Below are 13,645 nucleotides of genomic sequence, written 5' to 3'. Positions count from 1 at the left end.
TCCTGAATCTGAACGTTGGCCTGCCTTGCTAGATTGGGGAAGTTCTCCTGGATAATATCTTGCAGAGTGTTTTCCAACTTGGTTCCGTTCTCCCCGTCATTTTCAGGTACACCAATCAGACGTAGATTTGGTCTTTTCACATAGTCCCAAATTTCTTGGAGGTTTTGTTCATTTCTTTTTATTCTTTTTTCTCTAAACTTCCCTTCTCGCTTCATTTCATTCATTTCATCTTCCATCAGCGATACCCTTTCTTCCAGTTGATCGCATCTGCTACTGAGGCTTCTGCAATCTTCGCGTAGTTCTCGAAACTTGGCTTTCAGCTCCATCAGCTCCTTTGAGCCCTTCTCCCCATTGGTTATTCTAGTTATCCATTCTTCTAATTTTTTTTCAAAGTTTTTAACTTCTTTGCTATTGTTTTGAATTTCCTCCCATAGCTCAGAGTAGTTTGATCGTCTGAAGCCTTCTTCTCTCAACTCGTCAAAGTCATCCTCCATCCAGCTTTGTTCCGTTGCTGGTGAGGAACTGCATTCCTTTGGAGGAGGAGAGGTGCTCTGCTTTTTAGAGTTTCCAGTTTTTCTGCTCTGTTTTTTCCCCATCTTTGTGGTTTTATCTACTTTTGGTCTTTGATGATGGTGATGTACAGATGGGTTTTTGGTGTGGATATCCTTTCTGTTTGTTAGTTTTCCTTCTACCAGACAGGACCCTCAGCTGCAGGTCTGTTGGAGTTTACTAGAGGTCCACTCCAGACCCTGTTTGGCTGGGTGTCAGCAGCGGTGGCTGCAGAACAGCAGATTTTCGTGAGACCACAAATTCAGCTGTCTGATCGTTCCTCTGGAAGTTTTGTCTCAGAGGAGTACCTGGCCGAGTGAGGTGTCAGTCTGTCCCTACTGGGGGGTGCCTCCCAGTTAGGCTGCTCAGGGGTGAGGGACCCACTTTAGGAGGCAGTCTGTCCGTTCTCAGATCTCCAGCTGCGTGCTGGGAGAACCACTACTCTCTTCAAAGCTGTCAGTCAGACAGGGACATTTAAGTCTGTGGAGGTTCCTGCTGAGTTTTTGTTTGTCTGTGCCCTGCCCCCAGAGGTGGAGCCTACAGAGGCAGGCAGGCCTCCTTGAGCTGTGGTGGGCTCCACCCAGTTCGAGCTTCCTGGCTGCTTTGTTTACCTAAGCAAGCCTGGGCAATGGCGGGCGCCCCTCCCCCAGCCTCGCTGCCGCCTTGCAGCTTGATCTCAGACTGCTGTGCTAGCAATCAGCGAGACTCTGTGGGCATAGGACCCTCTGAGCCAGGTGCGGGACACAATCTCCTAGTGTGCCGTTTTCCAGGCCTGTCGGAAAAGCGCAGTATTAGGGTGGGACTGACCCGATATTCCAGGTGCCATCTGTTACCCCTTTCTTTGACTAGGAAAGGGAACTCCCTGACCCCTTGCGCTTCCCGAGTGAGGCGATGCCTCGCCCTGCTTCGGCTCGCGCACAGTGCGCTTCACCGACTGTCCTGCACCCACTGTTTGGCACTCCCTAGTGAGATGAAACCGGTACCTCAAACAAATGCAGAAATCACCTGTCTTCTGTGTCGCTCGGGCTGGGAGCTGTAGACTGGAGCTGTTCCTATTCGGCCATGTTGGCTCCACCCCCAGGAATGTTTATTGAATTCTCTATGCCTTTTTTTTTTTTCCATCTGTAAAATGAAACCAAAGCACCACCTCCCCTAATTACTTACTCATTCAGTAAATATTTAATGCATGCCTTCTGTGGTGCCAGGCACTGACGTGGGCACGGCAGAAGATACAACATGATCATGGAGCTTATATTCTAGGGGGAGAGAGAATAAATTCATATTAAAAATAATACCACAAGAGATAATAAAGCAGAAAATGTGACAGAGTAAGGGTGATTGTTCTTTTAGAAGAGTTGACCAGAGGAAGACTTCTCTCGTAAGATGTTTGAGCACAGAACTGAATAAAGAGTGGAAATTAACCATGAGAATATTGGAAGAGCATTTCAGGCAGAGGGAAACGCATGTGCAGAAGCTTTGTGGTGGGAGCATGCATGTCTGAAAAACAGAGGAAAACCAGTATGATTGGAGCAGAGGATGTGATGGAGAGCATGCTGCTGGCAGGTGAAGTTAGAGAGGTATGAGGGAACCAGGTCGTACAAGGCAGTGATTTGCAAACTACAGCCAACAGGCCAAATCCAGACTATGGCCTGTTTATGTACAACCGTTTAGGTAAGGGAGGTTTTAAATTTTTAGAAGAATGTTTTTAAAACGTTTTTTAAAGGGCAAATTCTTTAAAAAAAAAAACATTAAGGCCGGGCGTGCTGGCTCACTCCTGTAATCCCAGCACTTTGGGAGGCCGAGGTGGGTGGATCACTTGAGGTCAGGAGTTCGAGACAGCCTGGCCAACATGGGAAAACCCCATCTCTGCCAAAAATACAAAAATTTGCTGGGTGTGGTAGTGCACACCAGTAATCTCAACTACCTGGGAGGGAGGCTGAGGCAGGAGAATTGCTTGAACCTGGGAGGCAGAGGTTGCAGTGAGCCGAGATTACACCACTGCACACCAGCCTGGGTAACAGAGGGACACAATTCTGTCTCAAAAAAAGAAAAAAAAAAGGACAGTATCGTATTTGGCCCACAAAGCCTAAAATATTTGCTATCTGCCCTTTTACAGAAAAAAGTTGCCTGATACACGGCTTTAGAGGCCACAGTGAGGACTTTGTACTTGTATTTTAAGTATGGTGGGAAGCCATTGGGGGTTTTTGAGCAAGAAAGTAACATGATGTGATTGACAGTTTTTAAAGGATGTCTCTGGCTGCCATGACTGGAAGGAGGAAGGGCAGAGCAGGGAGCACAGTTGGAAGGTCGGTCATTAGCAAAACCCTGATGAGACCTAGTGGCAATAGAATGGACTAGACTGGCAGGTGCAAGGTGCTGAGTAGTGGGATACAGAGTATATTTGGAGATGGCACCAAAAGATGCTTTGAACTAATGGGGGGTTATGAGAAGAAGAAAGGAGTGAAGGATGACACCAGGATTTCTGGTCTGCTCACCCTTCGTAATGCTGTCATGGAAACAGAATGAGACAATTATTTTTTTTCTACCTCTGTAGCTTGACCATCCCATTTCTTCCACCATTTTGCAGTCAGGGTTTCCTTTCTAAGGTACAACTTTGATTGTGACACTGTCCTTTCAAAAATCTACTCCAGTATTCTGTTAGCTGTGGAACAAAGTCCATCCACTGAGCCAGTCAGTCTGAGCCCTCCATAATCTGTCCACCCCTCACCTACATGCTGTGTCATGTCCTTTCACTCCTGTTCATCCACCCCACCACAAACCAGTGAATGGTCTGCGAGTCCCCATATGTGCTTTATTCTTTCCACTCCCAAGCCTTTGCCCACATGTGCTCCTCTCTCTTACTATGGAGGTGTGTCAACAGTCCTACCAGAATGTTGTGGTCTACTTTTACAACAAGGTCATTGCGTGATACCTCTTTATCCTCCTAGTCTATTTCAATACTCTCTGCCTTCGCCTATTTTAATAAGTGTTTCCATTTGTAACATCATTTTTATACACAAATCTCATCCCCCATCATCAAACTTCAGAAAAGGAGACAGTATAGCACATAGTTAAGTGTCCTCACTTTTGTTAAATCCTGACTGTGAACTTGGAACTTATATGACTTTGAGCAAGCTACTTAATCTCTGTAAACCTCAGTAGTGTGCGCCCGATGGTAGTAATCACCATGATGATAATTATCAAAAGCTCTATAGGAAAACCACTTCTGCCGTTCCAGCACTTGAGGCTTGCTTGTTCCCTGAAAGCAGTGGTTCTCAAAACTTGACCCCCCCACCCGACTCAGCTTTTGGAGATCAGTGACTCTTAATTCTTCTTATGATTACAGAGTTGGTAGGGACAAAGAAGAGTTGGAGAAAGGTAGGAAGTATAAGCTGGTCAGTGGATCCGTTTGAGATGTAGGACTCTTTTGGGAGGACACACCCAAGTGTAAGCCATCAGGAGCCATCCATTAACTTGTAATAATACAAGTGGGTAAGATCAATTTTTGTTAGATTGACAAGATGTGACAATTATTTGGTATGTCTAATTTTAACATAAGCTGTTAACACATTTATAAATACAGAAACTAAAGTTAGTGCAAATGATTTCAAGAAATTTTAAAATATTGTGAAGAGCATTGTAATTCCACACAGTATTAAAGCCTGGAGAACACTTAAATAATCTCTATAGCTGTGGGAAAAAGCGCAGCCGCATTTATATTTAGTTACTGGCTTTTTTGGAACATAATACCACGTTTATCTTTCTTCTCTTCTTTAGGCTCATTATGTGACATGAAAAACCATCTCTTTGACAGAGTGATTCTATTAATCCAAATAGAATTGAAATAAAATTACCCCAGGCTTTGTCCTCCACACTACCTGATTCCCCTTCCTCCACATTGCTCATTGGTGTGGTTGCAGGTGGACACGGGAGAGGGGCAGAGCCTCAAACCAGTCCTTGGGCTGCCAGTCTGTAGCTCTGAATAAAATGGACTGCATAAAAGGTGTCCTTGAAGAAAAATGCTAGAATTATCTTCATAATTTTTATCTCAAGCTTTGGGTTCTCTTTCTTTGCATGTTTGGGGAGGGGAGGGCTTATGCTCAAATATTTTCTCCAAAAAGGAGTGCATGATCAAAAACTTTATTGCTGGTTAGCATGATGAAGAGATACTTAGGTGAGAGGTTGGAAATGTTGATGCCAAAAAATCCTAGAATTTTCTGTAGATTTCCATTTTCCATGCGACCTACTCACCTCTAACTATAATAAATTACAGTTTTGTCTCCTATCATGTACTATTCAGTTCAGCATGGTGACGTGGGAATCAGATTCAGGGAAAGAATAAGAAACAGACACCAGTGGCTTTATGTTGGGCCATCTCTCCCTCTCATGTCACCCTCTCCCACTGTTTGGGCAGCCATTGAGCAAATAGCCAAAGTGGGAGTTGCCTGGTGAGGCAGAGAAGATACCTAGATGGTCTGTCAACTGAAGGATCTATTTCTGCATAACTGGTTACCCTTTTAAAGTCCTGGATTTCAGAGCCATCTCTCGTTGGTGAGATCTGTGTATAAAGGACCCATTTAAGGGAGTGGGCAGAAGGCATAAGTGCCTTGAAGGGAAAAGACTGCATGGCACAGAATGTGACCATGTGCCGCCTGCCACGCTGCCTTTGTGTTGCTAGGCTATGGCTACATCACATTTGTTTCTCTCTCTCACTCTGAACGCTTCTGAGAAGTTTCAAAGGAAGGTAAGCAGTACCTATGTCATTTACATGCTTCTCTGGTAGAACAGCTCTGGGTTTCTGCTGATCCTGGGCAGAGGCCATTTCTGGGAATAGATTTGGCCCCACACACCCTCTCCCAAGGATGTTGCATGGCTGTGGTCACACGTCTCTTTCTGCCCGTAGACCAGCCACTTGCTTCTGGAATGAATTCCTTAGGAGCTTTGCAATGGGTCTTTTCCTGGTAGTCTGTCTCTCAGAATTATTGTGCTGCTTGGCTCCCAGAGAAGCCACAACTGGCATGTGCTGACCTTATTCTTCCTCATTCCCACAGGCAGCACAAGGAGGTGGCCACAGGACCCTGTTATACGGCCATGCAGTTCTCCTGAGGCACTCTTTCAGCGGAATGGTAAGCAGCTGTGGTACCCGCTTTGATCATTCAAGGAGGAGGAAAAACTGAAGAGGGGGAAGTACAAGAAGCCAGCAATAACAACCTAACAGCAGGAACAATTAGAACATAACTAATTTTAGCACATTATCCTCTTGGCATTTCCTTCATATGACCTACCTCAATTTGCAATAATTGCAATTATGTTTTTTGTTTCCTCAATGTCTGATACCCCACCTCCAACTCCATGAGGAAGAGGGCCATGTTTCTTTTTTATTTTGCTAAACCTATAACCCCACCAAATATAGTGCTTTGATATACTAGATGCTCAATAAATATTTGATGAATTGACAAATGATCAAATGGCTTATGGAGTAACAGATCTCTTTAGTATACAAGGATAACCAGCATAGAGGAAAAACCAATCAAATGGAAATTTTGTGACAGTTCTCCTCCTTTACCTAGCTAAGAGAAATAGGATGGTACTCACTGTTTTCAGTCCTGGAAGAACTTGCAGGTGTGATGCTAATCCAGAGACAGGAGGAAGACAGGAGGCAAGGTAGTCACAGAAAGCTGCATGGCTATTACTAATCAGGGATCTAGAACCAGAATTGACAGAAGGACGATGCCTCAATGTAACTTGAAAAAAAATGCTACATTTTAAATAAATATAATTTATTTATAATTTATGAAATAATTATAATTTTCAATATTTTAAAAGGCAGATATTGTAGTTTTGCAGGGAGTATTAAGGAGAATATTATTACTCAGTCAACCATATGCCACTCCGATAGTGTATCATCCTCACTTTCTTTCAGTATCAGGAAGGCTTGTCATTTTCCTCTAGCCCTAGTGGAAAACTGATACATTAATTCAAGACTATTTCCACACATTTATACCAGCAGCATGATGCAAAGTTCATCTCAAGGCTTGAACTATCAAACTGACAACGGGAGCAACAGCTGCCTGTTAAATAATTCATTTGCTGCAGCATGTTTTTTTTTTTCTGAGCACTGGTAAGAAGCTGACCTTTTCAGCCTGAACATGCGTCTGCTGTAGCAAAAGACGAAAAACAAAAATGTCCAAACGGAAGTGTATCCAAGTAGGAGATGGAGACGTTTTTGAGAGTAGGGAAACTTTGAACCCTGATAATATCTGGAATTGAGAAGGTAATACTATCTTTCAGAATCTGGTGTTTATCTATAGGGTAAATAAAACTCCAACACTTCTCTTTACCTAAATGTAATAAGCAGAACTTCAAAAGCATACTTCTTATGACTTCAAAAACAAGCTAATATCGTGGCAGTGACACAAAGACTTGCATTATTTACATTAAGTTTACCCCTCCTAAAAAACAGTTCTACTCACAGTGAACATATACTCTCTACTGGCTAGCTCCTTTTAAGTACAGCTCTGGGAATAAAGCCTGTAAGATACGACTTTCTACATTGCAATGATTTTCCGTCTTCCTCTCGCAGAGACCTAGAACTATGGCTTAGAAAGCACATCCCAAGAGCTTACCTGCCTCTCAGTCTAATCCTATGCCCATCAGTGAAGGAGGCCGTGGGATGCTTTATTAAGTTAGTTTAACAATCATTTGTAAGTTTTACCTGCCCATGTATCTTTATAATAAGAAAAAGAACCATTATTTTGAGAAGTTTTAAAACTCATAGAAAATTTGAAAAACCAAAAATAGAAGTGGGAAGGTCATCCATGTCCCTCCACACTATCCAAAATCAACTTCTGTTTCATTTTCGTGTAATTCCTTTTAGTCTGGTTGCTACACATTTAAATTGTTGAGTACAGGTTAACTTATAAATGTACTATTTTATATATTACTTTTTAGCTTCATGTATTGTAAACAATGTTCCAGGCTATTACACATTCTTGATAAATACTCAATAACATAATATTATATAAAATAGAAGTATCAGAGGTTATCTAGCTTTATTATTATTGTTGGTCATTTATGTTTCATTTGTATTGTTCCTAATTAAAAAGTTTCTCAACATCTTTAAGGCATCTTTAATATTTCTAACTCATTTCTATAACATATAGTTCTATACATTAAACTACTGAGTCATCAGATAAGAGCATCTTTGAGGTTTTAAGTGTATTGTAAAAGTATTTTCAGCTGGGCATAGGGTGGTTCACACGTGTAATCTCAACACTTTGGGAGGCCAAGGCAGGAGGATCACTTGAAGCCAGGAGTTCAAGACCAGACTGGGAAACATAGCTAGACCACATCTCCACAAAATTTTTTTTAATTAGCTGGGCATGGTGGCACACACCTGTAGTCCTGGCTACTTGGGAGGCTGAGGTGGGAAGATTGCTTGAGCCCAGGAATTTGAGGCTGCAGTGAGCTAGGATTGTGCCACTGCATTCCAGCCTGGGCAACAGAATGAGACCCTGACTCTAAAAATAATAATAATAATTAAAAATGAAAGTATTGTGTTAAGGCATGTACCAATTAACTTTCCAATGAGCAAGATAAATAGAGCTCTCTTCACAGTAGCTCATTGTTGAACTGAACTGGAAGCTCACTAGTGGTAAGATACCAAGACCCAATGCAAGAGTGTGACTTCACTAGTATTTGCTCTTCTTTCACAGTATCTAACATGCTTGACTACGTCAAGATCCCAGACAGACAAACTTGCCTTTGATGTAGGTCTACGGGAACATGCCACAGGTGAGTCAACAACATTCCCAGATCTCTTGAGCTCAGTGGGGGTCTTGAGCTAAGGGCTTTTGAGAGGGACCCTGAATGCATTACTGATTTGGGATTCCAAACCAACCTGGTTAAGAAATAGGTCTGAAAAAAAATTGCAGAATAATGGACTAGAGAAAGAATGTGTAATGGAAGCACGGAAACTAAGAATGAAGGAGAACATAATGTTTTTACCACAGTCAGCCAGAATCTCAAAGAAAAACAATTCTTTAACATCGTTAGGTATTGAAAGTAAGTGAATAAGTCATTTGTGATAAGAACCAATGATACTAAATGACTGCCAGAAAATAAAGGTATCGTAATAAAGGCTTAAATAATGAAATATAGTGTCTAGATCAACCGAGTAGTCCTATTTTGTTCTGCAGTGAACAAGCTATGTCTAAAGCAGTGTTTTCCAAATGTTAGTTATTGACATCTATAATCATGATTTTGCCATTCCACTGTATCCTTTGTAATATCATTTACTTTATGATTTTATTTAATTACTTTTGTACTTAAAATTTTATAGACAAAACTTATTCCATAAGTATAAACTGTTTTTGCTTGCCATAAAAGTAAAATAATGAAAACCATGTCGTTTAAGTAATTGAAGAGATGTTGACAAATATTATAACGTGTTAATGATGCACTAGTTCCAAATGTAAAACTTTATTTGAAAGCATCAGAAGGCTTAAAAGAGTAGTAAAAATGGGCTGGGCATGGTGGCTCACGCCTGTAATCCCAGCATTTTAGTAGGCCAAGGCGGGTGGATGACCTGAGGTCAGGAGTTCGAGACTAGCCTGGCCGACATGGTGAAACCCCGTCTCTACTAAAAATACAAAAATTAGCTGGGTGTGGTGGCAGGTGCCTGTAATCCCAGCTACTTGGGAGGCCAAGGTGGGAGAATCTCTTGAACCCAAGAGGCGGAGGTTGCAGTGAGCCGAGATGGCACCATTGCACCCCAGCCTGGGGAAGAAGAGCGAGACTTTGTCTCAAAAAAAAAAAAAAGTGGTAAAAATGAAAATAAATTTCTCACTATTTTTGTCAATGTCATTTAATTGCCTCCCACCAATGATATGCATCATATACTTTGGGAACCAATGGATTATTATTTTTTTTTACTATAGTCAAAAATATTGACAGTTAAGAGGTGGATGCTGAAGATGCTGACCAGGATGACACAGGTTCTCACTGGAAACCAAAAATAAAGAACAGAGGACTAAGATAACAATCTACAGATATTCAAAGTTATAACATCAAACAAGATGCTGACTTGCTGGGGTTCTTCCAAAGACCAACAGAGCAGTGGGTAGGAGTTGAAAAGAGGCACATTTCACATCAATTATGAAAACTACTTTGGAACATCTGCAATTAATGAGCAGAAGAACAGCTGGCCTTAGGATATCAGGTGCTTCCTGTGGCTAAAAATATTCATGAACAATCTGACTATCCATCAAGGGCATTACATGTGGAATTTCTGCTCCGTTTAGAGGTTGGGCTAGGTACCAAACAGGATTCTTTGTTGCAAACAAGAAAACTTGATTCAGGTTAACTCAGTAAGAATGAGAATTTACTAGAAGGATGTTGAGTAGAGCCTGCACTATATCTGGAGCCTCAGGCTTGAAAATTGGGTAGGAACAGAGACCAAGGAAGAGAAAACAGGTTACGGCACACTGCAGGAAAAGTCTAATTTGAATACAGTCTATAATATGACATTCTACCTTAAATAGGAAGAGGGTTCCGATGTTGGGTAGCCAAAGAAAGACAAGAGCCTATGTTGTTATTCTAAAGCTAGGTCAGTTCATAATGGAAGGATCCAGGTTGTCTAATTTTATAGATCTAGAAAAAAAATCCAGCATCCAAACCATGTGTACTTGCTGTTACCATGTCTTGCACAGTGGTGTCCTTGAGAGTGCCCGAGGGAACCTCTTGCTCTTTTCTTCCTCTTCCTGTTTTTGTACCAAGCAAAAAAGTGGCCCTGCCTTTGCCCATTATGGTTTTTTTCCCTAAAATAAGATTAGATTTGAATTTGGTTTAAAGTTTCTTTGTTTTCAGCCAAAGTGTTAGTCTTAAAATATAATTTCCTCTAAGGTGTTGTCAACCTTGCTGGAAATTACAAAGTGAGTGAAGTGCCACACTCTGAATATACACTTCTTTCTAAATATAGACCAACTGTCAATCCTGAAGAATATGATCAGAAAAGTCAAATATGGTCACTGTATGTATATCAGTAAAATAACTTTATACTTTTTGAGATTGGAAAGAAATTGAGAAACACCACTTTCTAGTCAAGTGTTCAGAGAATTATTTTAATTGTTAGAGCCTTAAATAAAAATAAAGGGAAACAACAGCAGGCAATATTACTATTTTCAGCAGTTTTTAAAAATTTCTAAAATCAGACGAGGTGTGAATTCTGTTGATAGACTAGGCAAACACATAGAACTAACCCAAATTCGAGCTGGCTGATGAGAAGCTACCTGTGGCAGAAGACAGGGAGAAAAGGCTTGACTAGGTCTTCATGAAAACCTAGAGCCTAAAATAACTTAGGTTTGTTTTGCCTCTCTCACCCAAACTCATGTGATATTCTCCTTGAAGAAAGCTAGCTGGTGTTTGTGAGGGACAAGGAGGATGCACCTCCAACTCAGATGAGGTTCAGCATTACCTGGAGATTCTCCTCACTGCAGGAGGAGGTTCACACGGAATCTCACAGAAGGGTACCCTGTTCCTGTCTGGCTGGTTCTTTGAATGCACTTCTGGCTCAGAAACCCCTTCAGAGTTGTAAACAAGTAAACTGGCCAGTAGTGGAGTTGAAACTATAGGAGAATATGAGGAGAAAGTGTGGGGGCAGTTTCTTGAACAATTCTAGCATTTTTCCCCAACACATTGAATTGTACATTCTCACACTTAACACAGAATTGATGATCATTTTATCCTTGATTTTGGGTAAAATTACTTATTCTGGTCTCCTTTTAAAGTTGTTTAATTGTTTTGTTTTTAGGATTTAGACATAGCTTTAGAATTTAGACTTAGGAGGAAAGAAATGTTTAACGCACACCCACGCTAAAAGCGTTATTTTCTATTTTACGGCCGTGGACTGGCCCACCCCACTGCTTCAGGGACAGCTCCATCCCTGGCTCCAGAGTGTGGGAGAGGTCAGGGAAACAAAATACTCTTTCTGTGTGTTCCTCTTCAGGACCCCCTTCATCCTGGACACCCTTCGGTGGTCCTCAGAGAACATTAAAGATGCATGCAACATTTTCCCCTTCAAATGTAGAGCTCAGCCTCTTTGTCATGTCATGTTTAGTTTAATTGAAGTAATACTCACACATAGATTAAAGAGAGGAATAGTTCTCCTGAGCTTATTATAAACACCAGTCTCCTGCCCTCCCTCCTTTAGATGCCTGCCTCTCTGGGGCATCTACTTGCAGCTCTTTTAGTATTGTTTACCACTTGTTTATAATATACATATTAATACAATTCTTTTTAAAATTCTTTCTAGATTATGCATTAACTGTGGATGTCCTGATAAAAATTTTGCTTTTATTTCACTCTTCCCTGTCTTTTCTTCCACTCTTCCCATCCTTCCAATAGATTTTCATCTATTCTATTTAACTATCAAATCAATATTTACTTCCACTGCTATAACTGTAACTTTTATTTGCAAATGAGCCACATAATATATTCTGACCAGGTAATTTATTGTATTACTTTAGGGTTTTCCAATAGTTAATAACTGCCTTATTTGTTTGCTTAATTTTTTTGTGACCCAATCATGTATTCACTTTCAAACTTTCCTATAGAACTGAAAATCTGGTTAGATTCGCCCGCATGGTCTGTTCTGTCAGTTTCATCTTCTCAGAAACATCAGCCATCATCTAGGGAGTTTCTGTTGCCTTGCCCTAGATTCCATGTTTATTAGATCTTATAGGGTTGGTTTTTGTTTTTTGGTTTTTTTGTTTGTTTGTTTGCTTATTTTTTGCCGCCTTGGTTTACCACCTCACTGTGGTGGAACACATTATCTAGTAACTTTTACAGAAAAGATGCATGTGGATTAAATTTTTGTCTGAAAATTTCCTAATTACAGCTTCACAAGTCATACACACTTTACTGTAATTCTATATTGGAAATATTTTTTTTCCTCAGCTTCCTGAAGGCTTTCTTCTAGCCAATGGTCTGACTGTTGAGAAGTCCACATTCTGATTTCTTATCCTTTGTGCGTGACTTGTTTTTATTTTCTGAAAGCAGCTAAGAGCGTCTCTTGTGCCTTGGTGTCTGAAATTCCACAGCGATGTGTCTTGGCATGGCCTCTTTCTGTTCTGACATCTCACAGGAATGCACCTTAGAGTGGGTTTCTAATCTCTACTGTGTTAGGGACTCTGTATGTTCTTTCAGTCTGGGAAAGCTCATTTTTCAGCTTTGAAAAAACTTCAATAGTATTTCTTTGTTAATTTCCTCTCTCTGTTTTTTTTCAGTTCTTGCTCTCTGGAATTCCTCTAGGTTGGTTTTTTGATATTTCTAATCTGTTTTTTGTCTTCCTTCCTTCCCACAACCTTTTTCTTTTCTTTTTTTTTTTTCCAAGATCAATGAGTATTTTTCTTTTCCTTGGAAGGGGTCCTTCATAGATACTAATGTAGCTGTTTCATGAATGTCCTCTGAGATTATTAATTATAAGACCTTTTAAGTTTTCTTTTGTTCTCTATAATCTTTGTTTTCTCCAAGTCCCTTTCTTCTCTTTTCACTTTGTTTCTGTAGTTCCTGTTAAAGACCCTCAGTTGTCAGGTGGTCCTTGGTCTTCATTCGTGTTCTGATCAAGGCAGTAAAAGCTGACTAGAAGCTGGCTGGGGCTTGTCGTCTGTTAAGCCTCACTTTTAGGTCATCTGGCAGAGACCTGAGCATTTCACTGGTGACCTCAAACCACAGAATGTTTTATCTTAGCTAGTTTGGCTTCCCTAAAGAGTGGTCCTCAAATTTGGGTGGAGGGAGGGAGGGAAAGGAGCTGGGGTTTTACTAATCAGGGTATAAAGTTTGAATTCTGTTTTCAGCAAGACTCTACTTCTTTATTTGACAATGTATGGTATTTCCAAAACCAGACCGTTGGTAGTTTGCTTTTCCGTGGATTAAATGTCTAATCTTCTATAGGGTGGAGGAGGACAGGTCTTCTGGCTGTGCAGGGCAGGGAAAGGCATCAGGGATTTGAATGTCCTTTTAAAGATTTCCACCAGTCCCATTTTCCACCCATTTTCTGCCTTCGCAGGTAGCTGGTGCTTCCAACTCCAGGGACTTT

The 13,645-nt window shown here is 40.9% G+C and overlaps 1 protein-coding gene across 1 annotated transcript in view; it reads left to right on the top strand.

Annotated features, from left to right (window-relative positions):
• Nucleotides 1-13,645, top strand: part of RYR3 (ryanodine receptor 3) — a 564,315-nt gene that overhangs the window by 222,997 nt on the left and 327,673 nt on the right. Inside the window, exons 4-5 of the mRNA XM_058427349.1 lie at nt 5,601-5,675; nt 8,265-8,343. Of these exons, the coding sequence (XP_058283332.1) occupies nt 5,601-5,675; nt 8,265-8,343 (154 nt within the window). The remainder of the gene's footprint in view (nt 1-5,600; nt 5,676-8,264; nt 8,344-13,645) is intronic.

This window comes from Hylobates moloch, unplaced genomic scaffold (genome assembly GCF_009828535.3).
Source record: "Hylobates moloch isolate HMO894 unplaced genomic scaffold, HMol_V3 SCAFFOLD_14, whole genome shotgun sequence".
Classification (NCBI taxonomy): Eukaryota; Metazoa; Chordata; class Mammalia; order Primates; family Hylobatidae; genus Hylobates; species Hylobates moloch.
Note: the sequence above shows the minus strand (reverse complement) of the source record. Positions and strands in the feature narration are given on the sequence as shown.